The 20,610-nt window shown below is 41.5% G+C and overlaps 1 protein-coding gene across 4 annotated transcripts in view; it reads right to left on the bottom strand.

The window, feature by feature from the left end:
- MORC2 (MORC family CW-type zinc finger 2) overlaps positions 1 to 20,515 on the bottom strand; it is a 47,716-nt gene extending 27,201 nt beyond the window's left edge. For 2 of the 4 annotated variants that reach the window (XM_056116520.1, XM_056116522.1), the window contains exons 1-3: positions 19,803 to 20,510; positions 6,561 to 6,614; positions 3,659 to 3,693 (exon numbers count right to left, since the gene is read on the bottom strand). In XM_056116520.1, the coding sequence (XP_055972495.1) occupies positions 3,659 to 3,693; positions 6,561 to 6,614; positions 19,803 to 19,870 (157 nt within the window). In that variant the 5' untranslated portion in view covers positions 19,871 to 20,510. Of the gene's footprint in view, positions 1 to 3,658; positions 3,694 to 6,560; positions 6,615 to 19,802 lie in introns of all 4 variants that reach the window. The other 2 variants (XM_056116521.1, XM_056116523.1) reach the window with 2 other exon arrangements.
- Between the last annotated feature and the right edge of the window lie 95 nt (positions 20,516 to 20,610).

Below are 20,610 nucleotides of genomic sequence, written 5' to 3'. Positions count from 1 at the left end.
GATTAGTCAGTCAGAAGTCATCCCTGAGCACTGCCAGGCATGACTCCTACATTCCCCCTCCTCCCCAGTGAAGACAATGGTAAAGAGAACACTAGTGGAGTTGGAACACTTTTACACGAAACTATCATTACAGTATTGCAAATCACCATCCTTCAAACAAAATATACATAAAAGTTAAAAAATAAAATAGAGGTCAAAGAGCAAAGTTGGAATGGTACTTGCATCGCATTCCTTGCAAAACCAAAACTTGAGGTCTAAGCACTGCTAGTGTGGACAAATAAAGCACTGCTAGTTTGGACAAATAACAAAATTAAAAAATAAAATGAAATAGGGAGATGGCTCGGAGGGCTAGTGAGCATGTCATGCATACAGGAGACCTTGGTACAACATGGTCACTCAAAATCACAAGGTGTGGTCCAAAAACAGCGGATGCCACAAAACTAGTACAGTGGGCATGTGGTCACCGAAGTTTGATCTCCACTATGCCATAGGCTCCCTCAAGCCTGTCCAGGGGTATCTCTCTGTGCAGAGCTGAGAGTAAGCCCAGAGCACTACTAGGTGTGGCCCAAAAACAAATAATTATTGATTCTATTCTATTTTGAATTTGCTTTTATTCTTCCAATTGAATATGTAAGGCATTAAGGCAGAAAGTGTGCAGATGAGAACACCTCAGCCAAGACTCCCAAAGGAAGATACTTGAGATAAACTTTCTTTTTCCAAAATGCTTTAAATGCTCAATGCTCAAGACTTTATCCCTAACTGCTTTGACAACTCCCTCATGATCACTATTACTATTCTCTAATCATCCAAAAAATGTTAATTTTCTTTCCAAGCAGAGACTAAGTTAGAGAAAAGGCTTCCATCAGATCTCTTTGGACTCCTTCCAAAGCATAACTTGAGTAACACTCAACACTGGATCTTTTCCACTTAAATTGAAATCACAACTGTCTGCTGCCTTCAAATTTCCTTGCTGAAATTCAACCAAAGATCTAGCTAAGAGAGAGCAGAGATTCTTTTTTGAAAGCATTTCCCAAGTATACTTGGTTATAATTTGTCCCTTCCACATCACTTGGAAAAGAGGATGATTCTCTTGCTTTGCCATTTGTGCAATAATTTAAAATGGTCACCTTATTTCAGAGTAATTATAAGAAACTGGTTTTGGGAACGCTGCCTCCATCTGGCCATATTCTAACATTCCTCTGCTATGCCCCTCTGCCCACTAATTTATTTTAAAATAATAGCATCGGGGGCTGGAGCAATAGGGCAGCGAGTAGGACGCGTGCCTTAGATATCACTGACCCAGGTTTAAATCACCATCTCCATATGATTCCCAGATCCCTGACAGGAGTGATTCCTGAGCGAAGAGAGAGGAGAAAGCCCTGAGGTATACCTGCCAGGTATGGCCCACCCAAAAATAAAGAAACAAAATAATAATAGCATTACTCTTTAGACAGAAACTTTCACAGTTTAAGCAGTATCATTGATTAGTAGCTATTCTGAATATGTTCTTTGTCCCAAAGTTTATGACATGAAAAATTCATCATATTTGGGAAGATTCTTCCAAACTCTATGGCATTGAAGGTCCTGAGAAATAATTCTTAATTTTAAGTTCCATTTACCAATGAAATGGGTCCAGGAAGAAGGGTGGGTTTTTTGTTTTTTGTTTTTGATAACTTTAAGGCCCCATAAAAATCCTAAAGTTGCTGGGGCTGGAGAGATAGCACAGTGGGTAGGGCATTAGCCTTGCACGCGGCCGACCCTGGTTCGATTCCCAGCATCCCATATGGTCCCCTGAGCACCACCAGGCATAACTCCTGAGTGCAGACCCAGGAGTAACCCCTGTGCATTGCCGGGTGTGACCCAAAAAGAAAAAAAAAATCCTAAAGTTGGGGCTGGAGTGATAGCACAGCGGGTAAGGTGTTTGCCTTGCACGCGGCCAAACCAGTTTCGATTACCAGCATCCCATATGGTCCCCTGAGCACCGCCAGGAGTAATTCCTGAGTACAAAGCCAGGAGCAACCCCTAAGCATCGCCAAGTGTGACCCAAAAAAGGAAAAAAAAAATCCTAAAGTTGGGATGGGGATATTGCTCAAGAATAGAGCACATGCCTTATATATGCAAGGCCTTGGTTAGATCCCTGCCCAACGCTGGGCCCTGAGCACTGCCAGTATGCCTCATGGCCCCCATGCAGCTCCAGAGTCTGGGCCTTATAGTCTCTGAGCACCATTACCGTCTGGAATCTATAGTTGTGGTTAAAAATATATTTTTTTAAATAATTACTTGAGATCTGGGGAGAGAGCTCAAAGGAACTGTCGTACAAACCTAATATACAGAGGCTCCAGATGAAATACTCAGTGCCACAAGGTCCCCTGAGACCCACCAAGGTGGCTCTGGAGAAACCCAGCCCTTCTTGGCACCAGCACCATCAGGCTGAGTGCTGGTAGGGGTGGTCCGTGGCAGCCCCGAAGCACTGTTAGAAAAAGAGTACTAAAATCTTCTCAGAAGCAGGCAACACTATAATTTTCCCTCAAACCTTTCAGAAGACCTCAGAAAAGTCTGAAAATTAAATCATTCTGGGGGTGTAGGAGGGAAAAAAAAGGAAAAAATCATCCTAATTAAACTGTATTTGAAAGTTACCTTACTCTAATCTGTTTCTACATGTTTAAGTAAATGTCAAAAACAAAAACAAAAACAGTAATACTGCTGGTACAACGTTGATAGGCAGACAGCATGGAAAAAAAGAAAAAAGCTGCCAGGGACGTAACTCAGAGGCAGAACACATGCTCTACATTATGAAGCCCTGAATTACATCCCAGAAAACCCCCTCCTCTTCCTAAGAAAAAAGAAAAAGGTAATAACAACTGAGAACTCTTAAATCATTTCCCAGATTCTAGAAGAGAAAAATTCTTATTGCCAAACAGCGGTCAATTAAGTGAACAAACCAGTAGACACTGTTTTATCTTGGAATTCCAAGAAAAGCAGCACTGCCCCCTTCCCGCCTGACTCCTCTGCCTAAAAACATTTCTGCAAACCTTAGCATGAATCCAGTAACCTGCTATATGCAACTGACACCAGCAACACTCACAGTGGGATTAGTACTCACCAAGGTCACAGAAGGTAAAACTGGTTTCTCCCTCTATCGGGCTCCAGTATCACAATCTGGTCTGGTGACCTTCACTGTACTAAAATATTTGGGGGCTCGGAGAGATACTACAGCAGGTAGGTACTTACTTGCCTTGCATGTAGCTCACCCTAGTTTGATCACCCTAGTTTGATCTCCAGCACCCCATTTAATTCTCTGAGCCCTCCTGGAGTTATTCCTGAGCACAGAACCAGGAGTAAACCCTGAGCAATGCCAGAGATGGCCCAAATTGCCGCCCTACCCTCCCTCTGCCAATTTTGTGTTTGTCATGTCACTCTCCATTAGTCCATCATTCCCACAGTTTTCCTGGCAGCTATTATGTAGAGCTATAGATCTGGAAACCCCTAGTTTGGTCCTTTGGACCAATATTGCTGATTTTCATGATCTATCTGACCAGGACTGCTGTTTCTAACCATGACCTTAAATAATCTTCCCATGTCCCCAGGCTCCAGAAAGTTGCTACTTCTTACAACCTATAGCAATAAATTCATTGAAAGGAACTAATGTTTAACTTACCTGCATAAATGTCTATTCTAGTGGCATCAGCATCTCTGTAAAGTTAAAACAACAACAACAAAAAAAACCAAGGGTCAAACAAAATATGAAAAGTCAATCACCCAAATGCATATATTTTGAGTGAGTTACAACTATTTTGATTTTTATTTTTCAGAAAATCATATGGAAATCTATGCCTTTTGTTATTTTTTTAATGCTATGCTTTTGTACTTGTCATACTTTTCCTTATATGCCTATGAAATACTTCTGGAGGTCCATGACCAGTGAGGCCTAAAGATTTTGTTAATGCAAATTTAATTGTAAGAACATGTAGTGAATATTTCCCTTGACAGATTGAAAATAACTCTTTAGGGGCTGGAGCGATAACACAGTGGGTAGGGCATCTGCCTTGCACGCAGCCAACCCGGGTTCGATTCCCAGCATCTCATATGGTCCCCCAAGCACTGCCAGGAGTGATTCCTGAGTGCAGAGCCAGGAGTAACCCCTGTGCATTGCCAGGTGTGACCCAAAGAGCAAAAATAATGATAATCGTAATTCTTTATCTGTTTCTCTTGGTAGTTGTGATCATAAAAATATATTTCAGGGGCTGGAGCAACAGCACAGCGGGTAGGGCGTTTGCCTTGCACGCGGCTGACCCGGGTTTGATTCCCAGCATCCCATATGGTCCCCTGAGCACTGCCAGGGGTAATTCTTGAGCACAGAGCCAGAAGTAACCCCTGTGCATAGCCGGGTGTGACCCAAAAAGCAAAAAAAAAAAAAAGCTATTTCAATAACTTGAACATTTTCTTCTCACCAAGATATTAAAGAATAAAGATATATATTTTGCCACAAAGCGTTAATTAAAAAAATAATCAGATTCCAGACAGAAGAGATATCTCAAAAAGCTAGAGCATATGCTTACCATTCAGAAACCCACAGCACATGTTCTCCTGAGCACTAATAGAAGCAATCAGCAATAAGCAGAGACCAATTAGCAGGGAGTAGCTCTCAAATACTAAGGAAGCGGCCAAAATAATAAATAAAAATCAGGTTTCAGGCATGTTCTGCAAGCCTGTGTTCTCCCTCGAATATGTATCTCAATTGCTTGCTCTATATTTCTTTGTTTGCCTATTTCTCTCTTGAACACACACTTCTCCCTTTCTCTTCCCTCACATCTTTTTTGGGGGTGGGGAGTGGGGGGGCCCACCTGATGCTATTCTGAGCTTATTCCTAGCTCTACACACAGATAACTCCTAGTGGGCTAAGAGGACTATATTGGGTGCCAGGGATCAAACCCAGGTTAGCCATGTACAAAGCAAACACCTTGCACACATCTGCTGTACTATATCACTCAAGCCCAATCTCCTCACATCTTTCTAAAGAAATTTCAATAAAACCTATCTTATTTCACAAAAAGAAAAAAAAATCAGGTTTCAAAGCATACACTCAACAGAATGATTTATGATCCCATTATCTCATCTTCCTTAATCTCGACAGGACGAGGTATGGAGATAGAACAGCAGGTAAGGCACTTGCCTTAAACACCCATCGAACTTGGTTTAATCCCCAGTAGCACACATCCCCTGAGAACTGCCAGAAGTTATTATAGCCAGGAGTAAGTCTGGGTGTGGCCCAAAACAAAACAAAACAGCCTTTCCAGGAAGTTGGGGCACCCCATTAGATTCTAGTCATCACCTGAAATACAAGTTAGGTCATTAATGAAGGTTTCTAGTAAAGTCTAGACATAACTATTCCAGTTCTGCCAAACTCTGCAAGGAAAATGTGGCTGAGTGTTTCATTAGTATTAAATTTTAAAAAATCCACTTAAATCCACATAACTCTACATTTACTTACTGAAGAAATATATATATAAAATATTTGGGGGCCCCAAAAGATAGCTCAACAGGCTGAGAGCAAGCTTTGCACACAAGAGGCCAATATTCATTAATTTAAAAAAATAAATAAAAAATAAGTTAATGGGGCTGGAGCAATAGCTCAGCAGGTAGGGCATTTGCCTTGCACGCGGCTGACCCGGGTTCGATTCCCAGCATCCCGTATGGTCCCCTAAGCACTACCAGGGGTAATTCCTGAGTGCAGAGCCAGGAGTAACCCCTGTGCATCACCAGGTGTGACCCAAAAAGCCAAAAATAATAATAAAATAAATTAATTAAATTAAATATTAAAAAAAGAGGCCAGCATTCGATCCCCAGCATTACAGTGTGGTGTGGCCCAAAAATGAACTAAAATTAAAGGGAAAAAAACACACAAAAAAAACACCAATCAATGTACCTGATTTCTATTTGCATACAGAAATAAGACTGAGACAGTATTTTAATAACAAAAACAGAAACCTAATTTGAACTTTGTTATTTCTCTCTGACCAACCCTAAGTTCTGTTTTGTCTTGCAGAAACATTTAAAAGTTTCCATCACTAAAAACTGCATAAGACAATGCTGAAGAAATTATTTCACCACTATTAACAACAAAATATGCAAAACAACAAAATAGAATCATCTGACAATGAAATATAATTTAAAGAAAACACAAAACCCAGCAGAATTTTAAAGAATAGTAGATGGTATACTACTGTTTGAAAAACAAATTTAATCAGAGCTTGTCTGTTCCATTAATTTGACTCCTGAGTTTATTAATCCCCTATGTTTCACTGCAATTATCTTGGTCTGCACAGGGGAAGACAGTTTTGAAGGTCATAAGTTCACTAATTTCAGGCTTGAACAGAGTAATGAATGAGTTGTAACTGATCGACTAAAGTAGAAGAATCAGCTAATATGATATTAAAAATACTTTGTGGGTAAGAAACCTCTTAGGAGTTACCACCGCTAAGCTCCATAATCTTTAGAGAGCAAGGTTCATAAATATCCAAAAAGCATTCAACCAAACTATATGTGTGAAAAGTACATACCTGGCATTATCAACCAGTTCGGCAAGAGCACCAAATAAGAATTCATGAGTAGTTCTGAAATGACAAATACCAAGAATCAGCAAAAGAACAATGGAATTGAACCAAGGATCCTAATTAAAAATCAAGGTTATAAAATATTTCCAAAGTTTTAGGAAAAAAAACTTTAAAACGGGTTAGAGAGATAGCTTAACGGGATGAGTACATGAGTGCAGGAGGCCCAGATTTGATCCCAAGAGGTTCCCCAAGTAACACACCACTAGTAGTGACTACAACCACCCCTAATGGAGCCAGGATTAGCCCTTGAGAAGCATCAAACGAAACTAAAAATTGCTGTTACTATCATCTTACTTTATTGTCAAGTTATGCTTTTGTTTTGGGGGGGGTTGGTGCCTCATCCAGCAGTGCTCAGTAATCACACTTGGTGGTACCTGAGGAACCATATGTGGTGCAAGGAATCAAAATTTTAAAGTTCTAGAAAGACTACATATAAAGGAACCAGAGAAACAGTACAGTAGGTATGGCTGACCTGAGTTGGATCCCCTGTACCTGTCCCCAGACCCCTGCCAATAGTGATTTCTGAGTTCAGCACCAGGAGTAAATCCCGAGCACCACCAAGTGTGGCCCAAAACTTTAAAAAGGCCACATTTTCTTTTTTTATTACCATAACTGTCATTTTTTTGTCTGCATTTCTCTAAATATCCTTTAGTAGACATATTAGAATTTTTCTTTATCAAACCTGTGAAATATCCTAGTGTAAATAGGAAACCCATTTACTTTTGTGTAATCTCTAAGTAAAAATATTCCATTTCTGAAGTGGAAATTATCATTTCTTGATTAAAACAATTCTGGCAAAAAATGAATGTTTTGCACATGATAAAAAAAGAAACCCAAGTGATAGGAAGATAGCTCAATAGGCTAGAGCACTTTTTTTTTTTTGGCTTTTTGTGTTACACCTGGCGATGCACAGGGTTTACTCCTGGCTCTGCACTCAGGAAATACCCCTGGCAGTGCTCAGGGGACCATATGGGGTGCTGGGAATCAAACCTGGATTGGCCTACCCGCTGTGCTATTATTCCAGCCCCTAGAGCATATGTTTTGTATGAGGGAAACCTAGGTTCAATCCCTGGCACTACATGGTCATAAGAGCATGCTGGGTGTACGCAGCCCCCCAGTCCCACCAAAACAAAAGCAACTGCAAGCTCTTCCTGAACAATTTCCTAGAAGCAAAGAGCTTGGAGTGGTCTCCTAAAGTCCCATTAAAGTTAATCCCTTCAAGAAGTCTATAATCAGGAATTGAGAGATAGTACAGCAGGTAGGATGCTTGCCTTGCACATGGCCAAGCCAGGTTCGATCCCTGGCAACCCATGTGATCCCCCAAACACCACCAAGTGTAGAGCCAGGTAGCTCAAAAACAAACATTGCCAATGTAACTCAAAACCAACATCTAAAAGTAAAGTAAAGTAAAGGCCCTCCCGTTGATCGTCGATTTGCTCGAGCGGGCCCAGTAACGTCTCCATTGGAGACTTTGTTGTTACTGTGTCTGGCATATCGAATACTCTTGGTAGCTTGCCGGGCTCTCTGAGAGGGGCGGAGGAATCGAACTCGGGTCGGCCATGTTGGCTGCGTGCAAGGCAGACGCCCTACCCGCTGTGCTATCGCTCCAGCCCAACATCTATAACCAACATTTAGAATCATCTCCTCTAGGAGACTGCTCAGTTTGGGTAACATAATAGAAATTTACTTATATAGAACCCAAAGATATTATTTAAATCTAAAGTGCTTCCTTAACTCTTCCTCTGCATTTGAATTTGTTCCATTTCCCCTAGTTCCATTAGCTATAAAAGTAGCATGTCTCCACCGAGACACCTTGACTTTTTTTTTTTGGTGGGTGTAGCTACACCTGGCTGGGCCCAGGGTTTACTCCTGACTCTGAACTCAGAGCCAGTGGGGCTTGGGGAGCATATGAGGTACCAGGTATCAAACTCAGGTCAGTCATGTACAAGACAAGAGCCCCACCTACCGTACTATCTAGCCCAACACCTTGACCTTTAATTGAAAATACAAAACAACTAACTTAAAAAATATATTACCATAACTTCCAAAATAACCAAATATTTCAGCTGAATTTTTGCACCTTCAGTCAACAAAGCAAAACAGTAAGAGTTCTTGGGATTTAGAAAGAACTTTTTTCCCCTCATGAGATCAGTGAATTTAACTGTTGCTAATCCAAGACACTGATTTTTTAAAAGAATTTTTATCTCCTACTGGTCCAGAAATAGAACTCAAATTCTTCTGATCAAAATACAGTTCCTAAAAGGAAAGAGAGAGAGAGGTGTCTGCCATAGAGGCAGGCTTGTGTGGAGACGGCAGGAGAAAACTGAGGATACTGGTGAAAGGAAAAGTACACTAGTTAAGGGATGGGTGTTAGAACATTGTACGACTGTGTATTTCACGGTGATTCAATAAAAAATTAATTTAAAAAAATACACTTCCTTGGTTTTTATGGTGACACTGTTGTGCCAGGGATCACTCTGGCAGGGCTGAGGGGACCACACAGGGTACCGGGGATAAACCCAGGTTAGCTGCCTGCAAGCAGGTGCCCTGCCTGTTGTGCTTTCTCTCCAACCCCAACAACCAACATTCACAGTCTATTTGCTTATTTTAACATCACATCTGGTAGTGCTCAAGCTCTGCGCTCAAGGATCATTCCTGGTAGTACTCATGGGATCATACTGGGTGTCAGGGATCAATCCTGGGTCAACTATGTGCAAGGCAAAAATCCTATCTGCTGTGCTCTCCAGCCCCAACATTCATGTTCTTGATTTTTAAAAATAATTAGAACCATCTCGAGAATCTTCGGAATCATCTTAAATTCTTCAAATTATCAACATAAAAAATATGCAAAAAAAGTTTTCTATAAAATACTCTGTGAAATAGAAAAAAGTTGAAAAATTAAGGTGATTTGGAGGCGATAGAAGTTAAAGCCATATCTAACAATGATCTCAAATTTTCATTTATTTTCCTACCAACTCTAAAATAATAAAACTTTGTGTACTTTTCTATATTACAAAATTTTTAAGTGCTATCCTCAGCCCCTCCCAGAAAGCTACTCTCGTAGCCTGCCCACACGGCAAGTTCCCAGTGACATATTTGATATGCCAAACACAGTAACAAGTCTCACAATGGAGACGTTACTGGGCCTGCTCGAGCAAACTGATGAACAACGAGAGGACAGTGTTACAATGCTATTAAAAAACTTGAATCAAAAGAAAAAAAGCAAGACAATTCTGCTATAATTCTCATATCAACATCAGCACTTTAACTTAAGAAATTTCAGAAACAGGGCTGGAGCGAAAGCACAGCGGTAGGGCGTTTACCTTGTGCGCAGCCACCCTGGCCAAGCCCGGTTCGATTCCTCCGCCCCTCTCGGAGAGCCGGGCAAGCTACCGAGAGTATTTTGCCCACAAGGCAAAAGCCTGGCAAGCTCCCCGTGACGTATTCCATATGCCAAACACAGTAACAAATCTCACAATGGAGACATTACTGGGCCTGCTTGAGAAATTTATCACGTTAAAAAAAAAAAGACATTTCAGAAACAGCTTCATGAAAAACACAACACAACTACATTGTCAGAATGAGACTACAACTTGGATGCAAAATATATTATCTTTGGAAATGAATTAAAGAATGACACAGGTGAACCTTATAGGTAAATGATCAATATGAATAATTTGTAAAACTAATTGATACCTTTTTTGCCCTTAAAACAAGAATAATTGCAATATATAATTTTTTTTGGGGGGGGGGGAATCACACCCGGCGATGCACAGGAGTTACACCTGGTTCATGCACTCAGGAATTACTCTTGGCAGTGCCCGGGGGACCATATGGGATGCTGGGAATCGAACCTAGGTCAGCTGCGTGCAAGGCAAATGCCCTACCCACTGTGCTATTGCTCCAGCCCCTGCAATATATAATTTTTATCGCTACACATTAAAATAGAAGGCATTTAGAATTTAGTAAAATCTCAGAGGGAAATACAAAGCAACTCTTTTTAGCTGCTTTCTATATTATGTTCAGAAATAAGCCTTGTGCATTTGGAAGCTAAAAAGGAAAACAAACAAAAAAAATCTTTGTTTTTTTTTTCTTTCTGGATCACACCCAGCAATGCACAGGGGTTACTCCTAGTTCATGCACTCAGGAATTACTCCTGGCCGTGCTTGGGGACCATAAGGGATGCTGGATCAGGCCGCGTGCAAGGCAAACGCCCTACCCACTGTGCTATCACTCCAGCCCCCCAAAAACTCTTTCATTGTTCCACACAGTATCAATACTGCTTCACACACCCATCAGTAAGCTACCAGATTATCTCCAAAAATGTAGTAGCTAAGGATGTCGTTCTGAAGTACAGCATAAATCTTGCATGCATGAGACCCAGGTTCAAACACAAGGTTAAAAAAAATAGTAGTTAACAAATACTTTTAGGATATACTGACATATAAAACATAAAAAGGGTCCTGGGGGCTGGAGCAATAGCACAGTGGGTAGGGTATTTGCCTTGCACGCTGCTGACCTGGGTTCAATTCCCAGCATCCCATATTCCTGAGTGCATATGAGCCAGGAGTAACTCCTGTGCATCACTGGGTGTGCCCAAAAGGCAAAAATAAAAAATAAAAAAAGGAACAGATGTCCATCATTACAGTCAACTGATTAATGATAGATCCCATGAGCAAAGGCTAAATCAAAATTATAACTCTCTTTAAATCGTAATACCCAAAAACTTACTGCATAATTTTTACTATTCAGATACATTCAAAAGCACATGTTTATGGCTAAGATTTACAATGAAAATACATGAACAAATTTCAAAGGCAATTCTTTTCTTCAGGGAACTAAAAACCTTTGCAGGTAACCCAAGAAAGATCAACCAGGGCTGGAGCGATAGCACAGCAGGTAGGGCGTTTGCCTTGCACACGGCCGACCTAGGTTCAATTCCCAGCATCCCATATGGTCCCCCAAGCACTGCCAGGAGTGGTTCCTGAGTGCATGAGCCAGGAGTAACCCCTGCGCATCACTGGGTGTGACCCAAAATGGGGGAAAAAAAGAAAAAAAAATCAACCTAACAAAAGATACATGTTATTTAACAAACCCTTTTGCCTTCAACAAATCTGTGGCTCTTATCTTTGCCTTAATCAAAACAGTTTATAGCAGTTTAACATCTTTAATACTGAATGTGTAAATGTACTCGTTATGTAAGGAAAATGACCTATTTCTATTCCCCGGCCTGAATTTAAACCAAAAGATTATTCAGAAGCTCATCATGCTGATAGCTTCTATTGGTTTCTTAGATATGAAGATAAGTTATCTTAATGGCTAGGAAATGAAGCTGAGAAACTCCAGCATACCCAGTTTATATTCAAATTGCTTTAATATACTTAGAGTTGTGAACCCACTTTCAACACAACATGTCATAAGAAATATTGTCTCTAGAGTTGACTTATTTCTTGATTACTACAAATACACACAACCCCCAAAATACCACAAGACCTAAACAAGTAATTAAATGAACAAGGGAATAACACCGAAAGCAAGCCTCTTATACTTAAATATCCTGTTCTTTCACTCAGTTTTGCAGTGACTTCTAAGAAACATCAATTACAACTGCATTCATGATCTTCCTAGCAGTCACAAACCCACCGCCAGTAACCAAAGCATATTATGATAAAACTCTTTAACTTTTACCACCTATCTTACCACTGTCCTCCTGTTGTTCATTGATTTGCTCAAACGGGCACCAGTAATGTCTCCATTGTGAGACTTGTAACTGTTTTTGGTATATCGAATATGCCACAGGGAGCTTGCCAGGCTCTGCTGTGAGGACGGAATACTCGATAGCTTGCCAGGCTCTCAGAGAGGGACGGCACAATTGAACCCGGGCTGGCCACATTCAAGGCTAAAGCCCTACCCGCTGACCACCTATCTTATCCTAGGAAAATCCAGGATTAAGAGAAATTAGTCTCTGGGACCAAAGCAACAGTATAGAGGTAGGGTGTTCGTCTTGCAAGTGGCCAACCTGGGTTTTATCAGCCTAATGACGGACAGCTTAACGACTGACACCAGATCGGTCTAATGATTGACACCAAACAGCAAGCTGCCACCACACTGACCAATTTTGGTTTATGTATAATATACATAAAATTTTTTAAAATTATCACCGTCTCTTAAATGCGGCTTTACAATGTATGAGGTCACTGTATCATTTGGTATAATCATGCCCAATTAGCCCCATTTTATAGCACTGTAGCACTGTCCTGTTGTCCATCGATTTGCTCGAACGGGCACTAGTAACGTCTCCACTGTGAGACTTGTTAACTGTTTTCGGCATACCAAATACGTCATGGGTAGCTTGCCAGGCTTTGCCATGTGGGCAGAATACTCTCGGTACCTTGCCAGGCTCTCCAACAGGGGAGGAGGAATCGAACCCAGGTCAGCCACGTGCAAGGCAAACGTCCTACCCGTTATGCTATTGCTCCGGCCCCTCACCACCCTGCCCCCCCAAATATAAATTAAAACAAATGAGGCAAACCATCTGGAAAAAATCTTTGCAAAACTATTTTTGGCTATTTTTCCTAGTTTTCACTATGATTTGTATTATGTGCAGAATACACACAAAACTATTCTTGCAATTTTTCTTTAAGTTTGAAATCATAAGTAAAAGAATACTGGGGTTAGGGGGCAGAGACAATACGGTGGGTAGGGCGCTTTCCTTGCACACAGTTGGCCTGGGTTTGATCCCTGGCTCTCTATATGGTCTCCCAAGTCCGCCAGGAGTGATCTATCTGAGTGCAGCACTACGAGTAAGCCCTGAACATTGTGCTGGGTGTGCCTTCTGTCCCTGCCAAGAATAGTAGCACTGGGGTTGAAGTCATAGTACAGCAGGTAGGAGGCTTGTCTTGAACACAGCTGACCTGGGTTTGATCCCCAGCATCCCCTATGGTCCCCTGAGACCTGCCAGTAGTGAGCTCTGAGCACAGAACAAGTAACAAGTAAGCACAGCGGAGTGTGCAATGGAAACCAAACCCGAAACAAACAGAGGTAAGTATACTATACTAAGAAGAAAAATGCATTTTAATTATGGTTACTAGTTCCTGTCTCAAGTTATCAGTTATTACTCTCAAGTATTCAACTAAGTTTATCATAGTGCTAAGGAAAGAACAAGATTACATAAATATCTAGCCCAGTAATCACATAATGTGTAACCTCTCCTGGGAGTAGGCAAATAGCTCGGTGGGTAAAGCACATATGAAGTACTAGGTGTGATCTGTGGCACCGTCAAAATATATATATACATATGGTTTTATGTATCTGTAACCGATTTCAATCCTTTTTCCCCCCTTAATTAAAAAAGATTTTTGGCCACACCTGGCAGTGCTGACTAGACTTGGGTTACCGTATGGGCTGCCAGAAATCAAACCAGGGTAGGCGGCATGCTAAGCAAACACGCTACTTAATGGACTATAGCTCTGGCCCCAAGAGACAAGACTTTAAAGAAAAACTAATGTCACAGGCTATAAAGACATAATCATTTAATCTTCAGGGTATCAGAATTAAGAGCTCACTCAAACAAGTTCCTTCAAAATCTGAGTGTTCTGACTAGCCAGATTATATACTTTATCACTCAGATCAAATGTTGGCAAACCTTTTCCTTAAAAGATGACAGTAAATATTTCAGGCTATGTCGACCATCCAGTCTGAATCAACTACTCAATGATTTTTATCAATTCCACAAAAGCAATCACGATAAATGCATAGAAATTAATAAGCATGGCTGTGTTACAAAATGATCTGGGGCTGCAGAGTAGCACAGTGGCAGAGAACATGCCCAGCATGTGCAAGACCCTGCATTCAATCCTTAGCTCTACATGGCTCCTGAAAGCATCAATCAGTTGTAATCCTAGCAGCCCTCAGCATTCCAAGTCTAGCATCACATCAAGCCAAGCAAAACTAGGAACAGCCTTAATAGAAACAAGTCAAAAAAAGAAAAAAAAAAAACAGAAAATAAGATAGTGGGAAAAATTTGAGCAACCCCTGATTTAGATGAAAATATTTGAAACATATTGGTCTTTTGGGCTGGAGCAATAGCACAGCGGGTAGGGCGTTTGCCTTGCACGCAGCCAACATGACCGACCCAGGTTCGATTCCTCGGTCCCTCTCGGAGAGCCTCGCAAGCTACCGAGAGTATCCCACCCGCACAGCAAAGCCTGGCAAGCTCCTCATGACGTATTCGATATGTCAAACACAGTTAACAACAAAGTCTCACAGTGGAGACACTACTGGGCCTGCTCGAGAAAACTGAAGAATGGAAGGACAGTGACAGTGATTGGTCTTTTAGAAAGAAACAAATATTTTCAAAGAAACAGAATCTAAAATAGCATTCTTTTTAAAGTTTGTTTTGGGGACTACACCTGGAAGTGCTCAGGCTTACTCCTGGCTCTGCACTCAGAAATCATTCCTAGGGGGCTCAGCAGACCACATGGGATGTCAGAGTTGGTTTTTATTTTTTCTTTCCTTTTTTGGGTCACACCCAGCGATGCACAGGGGTTACTCCTAGCTCATGCACTCAGGAACTACTCCTGGCGGTGCTTGGGGACCATAATGGATGCTGGGAATTGAACTCAGGCTGGCCGAGTGCAAGGCAAACACCCTACCCTCTGTGCTATCACTCCAGCCCAAATATCAGGTTTTGAACCTGGGTTGTTCCCATGCAAGGTAAGTGCCGTACCCATGGTACTATCTTTCTGAACCCTAAAAACAGCATTCTTTAAGAATAAGGCCAAATGTAAAGAAAAATTTTAACACCAATCTTTACGGATACAAAAATAATCTCTACTTAGGATTTGGTATTTATTACAGAAACATATTAACTTGATTTTTAAATGCTGCCTAGCAGATTTCATGTATCGTGTCAGTTATTAACATAAACCCCAAGCAGTGACACAGAATTGCATAGTTGGGAAATTAGGTTTTTAATTTTTTTTTCTGTAGCCCCATTTTACAGGTGAAGAAACTAAGGCTTGGAGAAGTTGATATGCCCAATGGAAATAGCCAGCTTCCAAGACTGACTGGCTCTCTAGTCCAAGCCTATTCACTGCATCAAATTTCTACCCTTCTAGCCTGGGCTTTACAGGAAATTCTACAATAGAATGGGAGATAAGCAAAGGACCATTTCTTTCATAATTTAGTATAAGGCAATATATTTAGAGGGCAGACGTCCTAAAATAAATTTTTAAATAACAAAGATACTAAAGACAAATCTTCCTAACAGTACTTTGTATCAATCCCAAGAACTACATCTACCCTTGTATATGAAAACTTAACAATTTGGTAGCACAGAGATAAATAAAGCTGTTAAAGTGGTTGGCAGGTGACCTCGATTCAACCCGAAGCAAAGTACACCACAAATAGTGACCCTGAACAAAGATCTAGGGCACCACCAGGTAAAGACCCAAACCACCCACCCCTTTTTTGTTCCTTTGGTAATGAACTTCTAACTCGGTCAACACTGAACACACACACAGCTTTCTGAAACTGATTACGACCAAAAACTTATCTTGGTATCAGTTTCTTATTTTCTTCTGTGAGTACTGGACACATTCAAAAACAGACTGCTTTAAAAGTTTGAGCCACAGGGGCTGGAGCAATAGCACAGCAGGTAGGGCATTTGCCTTGTACGCAACTGACCCAGGTTCGATTCCCAGCATCCCATATGGTCCCCTGAGCACTGCCAGGAGTGATTCCTGAGTGCAAAGGCAGGAGTAACCCCTGAGCATTGCCGGGTGTGACTCAAAGAGGAAAAAAAAAAATCCAGAGCCTTTGTTCATCCAATCCCCAAACGTTTGTTCATGTAGCAAGTGATCCCATTTCACCAGGTGTCAAATTCACAGTAAATTTTCCAACTTCTCCTTAAGTAATTTAGGTGGTTTTTTTGGTTTTGTTTTTTGCCTACACAGTCAACCCTGGCCCTGAGCATTACATAAAGTCTCCAGACCCCTGCCAGGAGTAAGCCCTGAGAACCCTGAGAATTGCTGAGGGTGGCCCTAGAAACAAAGTTTTAGTTTTAACCTCGGAGCACAAAGCTAAGGAACAGTCTATGAGCACTGCCAGAGGTGGCAAAAAAATACCCCAGTAAATAAAAAGTTTCTCTTGTCTTATCCATCCTTTGCTAAAGAGATCAGATGTGTGTGTGTGTATTTGTGTGTGTGTGTGTGTGTGTGTGTGTGCACACCAATTGTTTTGGCTATTTTTAGGTTTTCAATTAAGTCTGGAGAGACAGCACAGAGGGTAGGGCGTTTGCCTTGCACACAGCTAACCCGAGTTCGATTCTTCCGCCCATCTAGGAGAGCCCAGCAAGCTACCAAATGTGTCTCACCCACACAGCAAAGCCGGACAAGCTACCCATGGCATGTTCGATATGCCAAAAACAGTAACAAGTCTCACAATTTGTTGATAGATGTTACTGGTGCCCACTCGAGCAAGTTGATGAGCAATGGGAGGACAGTGCTACAGTGCAGTTTTTTGCCTTGATTATGCCCACTTACTGTTAAACTATAAAACAGCAAAAGAAATAGAGGAAAGACCCCACAATCCTCAAGTTATGAACAATAAACTAAAGTTAAAGAAAGGTTTTGTTGGGGCTGGAGTGAGAGTGCAGCAGGTAGAGTGTTTGCCTTGCAAGCAGTCATCCCAGGTTCAATCCCCGGAATCCCATATGGTTCTCCAAGCACCGCAAGGAGTGACCCCTGAGCATCACTGGGTGTGACCCAAAAAAGAAAAAAAATGTTGGGTTTTGTTTTGCTGTGTTCCCCACATGCAAGGCATGTGGTCTATACTCTGAGCAACAATCACAACGCCAAAACTAAAGTTTTAAAAATAATAAAACGTTTCCTAAAACAGGGAGAACAAGTTCTAGAAGGTAAAACTGACTGGAATCAGTATTGCATAATGCCCAGTGGTTAAAAGTACTAACTAGGGAGGCGGAGAGATAGTTCAGAAGGTGGGGTATTTGCCTTTCATTTGACCAACCAGTTTGATTTCCTGTGTTTTGCCAGGGGTCTTCCCTAAGCAGAGGGCCAGCGGGAAGCCCTGAGAACTGCCAGGTGTTGCCCAAATATGTACAAAAGCCACTAGCTAGGTTAAATATGGCCAGAAGAATCTTTTTACCTTTGTTATTCAGTGGCTTTGTAAATTTTGACACCTCTGAGCCTGTTTGGTCACGTAAAAAATTAAAATAACCCCTGAGCTAGCAGCAGGGTTGCTATGTATTAGAACTGTTTAAAATCGATTTTTGGGGTGGGGGGGCAGAGGGATAGTACAGCAGGTAAGGTGTTTGCCTTGCACATGGGCACTTACCTTGCACATGGTTGACCCAGGTTCAATCCCCGCCACCCCATGTGGTCTCCTAATCCCTGCCAGGAATAATCACTGAGTTTAGAGCCAGGAGTAAGCCCTGGGTGTGTGGCCCCAAAACAAAAATTGACTTTCATGAAGTAATTAATTCATTGTAACTATTACTAACAAGTCAGTCTTTGGAGAGGTAGATAAATCCTTAAGTCTCACAGGGACCTCAAAGATTCCCCTACAATCTTATCTCAAAAGACTCTTTCAAAACCAGAAACACAGGGACAGAAAGATACAGTACAGCAAGTAAGGTACTTGCCTTGCACATTGCTGACTCAGATCCCCAGCACCCCATATGGTTCCCCCAAGCCTGCCTGGAGTAACCTCTAAGTGAAGAGCTATGAGTAAGTCCTGAACACAATCAGATGTGGAAAAAGAAAATCAAAAAAGGAAAAAAAAAAACCTGAAAATCGTGATTAGAAAAAAAAACTGAGCTATCAAACAACCTGTGAATAAGTGTTGCTTGTTCTAAATATGTAAATACAAATAAAAATTACCCAAGGTTTGCCCAAAGCCAAACAGTCAAATAGCTAAGTAGCCTGTGATTAGGGCTGGACCTAATTTATCATTCTACTCGTCACCCAGAGCATCTGAATTCACCTATGTCTCTCAGGTACTTAGCCCCAAACTCTAGTTCAAAGAGCTTCCTCAACAAAATACAGCTCTTTGGTAATTTTCACTTGCCTAACTGGGTTTTATTTAAAAACAAAACTTACAGTTATCACAAACAGTATGTACTTCACTCTCAAAGATTAAAAATTATCCTTTTTTGGATAATTATTGGATAAATATCCTGTTCCTGGATAACTGGAACCTATGTTCTCAACTCTAGAGATAATTCTTCAGATAACTCGACTACTCATTTAGCATCACCTCTCCAAGTACTACTGACTGTATAACACCTTCAACTGAAAGTGACAAATCAATATATTAAAACACTAGTGAAACCCCCACAGAATCCTAAGAGAGCTTTTAAGGATTAACTCCAAGACATTCCAGACCAACTGTGGAGTGATGGCAATTTCCTCTTAAATTTAAGAACACACTGTGTTCTCTGACTTATACATATTAGGGAAAGACTATCATGCGCTTAAACAAGCTGCCAATTCTTGCTTTGCTTGCGGAAATTATATTGGACGTAGGGATGAATTTCCACAAAAATACAGTCAACTGCTTGCTGGGGGGGAGGGGTGGGATGAAGGGTGTATACTGCCACTTTTATAATTTCTTCTCAAAAGTTATCATTTACATGTCTTCCTTCTCAGAGGCTAGCACGGGGATTAAGGTGTTTGCCTTGCATGAGGCTGATCAGGGTCTGATGCCCATTATTGCCCATGGTGGGTCCTCTGGGTACCGCCAAGTGATCCCTGAGCACAGCCAGGTATAAGCCTGGCGTATAGCAGGGTGTAGCCCAAAAGACAAAAATGTCTTCTTTCTGTTTTGGTTTTCTTATAACCCAACCATTTTAGCTGTTGTTGCTAAAGGGAAACAGTTGATCATATAATGGTCCAATTTGCGGTGATCCAAAGGATAGTACTTGATGAACTCCTAGCACTTGAAACAATGTACTGACTTCTAATAATTGCTCAATTAAATTTTGATCTGATAAACGAAGATCATATTCTTCTGGATTAGCAACCAATTCACTGATCTCAGTTCTTCAATACCGAGCTCAAGACTCATCCAGTGTCACAGTCCCAAGGAACGGAAATAAAGAGCAGAATCTCCCACGGAAAGGATCTCTGGATTAACAGGAATGCATTATGGGTGACCTACGATACTTACGAATTGGTATGCAGATACTCAAAGGTTAGCTGGGCACGATTCAAACTGCTGTAATTTGAGAAAGCCATGAGTGCAAGGGGGTCTTCCGGCCTTTACCCACTAACTGGGCTATAAAACTTTATCTGGATTTTCCAGGGTTCCTTCCAGTAAATGATTGGTCTGCGCTTACAGTTGAAAGCTACCGAAATGTCGGTCCAAAATATATTCAGAGGTGGCTGAAATATAATTGAATTCCTTAAAATCTCAATGGTTTTGATGCCGTATTTTGAAAAGAATTATCTCGTAAATCTGTAGTCTTAGGAAGCTTCAGCGTGAAGGTGCAATTCGTTCAGTAAGTTGAATGTTGTCTTAATAGTAGATGATCCTGGTCTTGGAGGTTTTATTAGGACTCCATCTTCATTCTTCCAGTGTTCTATTTACGTTTCGGTCAAGAAATATACCAATCCACAAACTGACCAACCGGGAACGGCACTAATTTGTCATAAAACTATTCATTCGCCCTTGTCTTCACCACCAACGCTCCTTAAGCAGGCCGGCCTGGAGACCATGAGGTCGACGGCACACATACGGCGTGATTTCCGGCGTCACCGCCCCAAAGACCGCCTGTGAGCGGATGGCCGAATTCTTTTCAGAGCCGACAGAACCTGGCTCGCCCCAATCTCCTCACCAGAGAGACGCCAACTAGCTCCCCGACCCCACTAAAAACGCCTCAGAACTGACCCGCCCAAAATCATCTCAGGCGGGCCGCGCCCCTCCCCCACTCCCCTCCGACCCGGCGTCAGCCTCGGGCCCTTGCGGGCCTCGTCCC

The sequence above is a fragment of the Sorex fumeus genome, unplaced genomic scaffold (assembly GCF_029834395.1).
Source record: "Sorex fumeus unplaced genomic scaffold, SorFum_2.1 ptg000032l, whole genome shotgun sequence".
Lineage (NCBI taxonomy): Eukaryota > Metazoa > Chordata > Mammalia > Eulipotyphla > Soricidae > Sorex > Sorex fumeus.
This window is presented reverse-complemented; position numbering and strand designations above follow the sequence as displayed.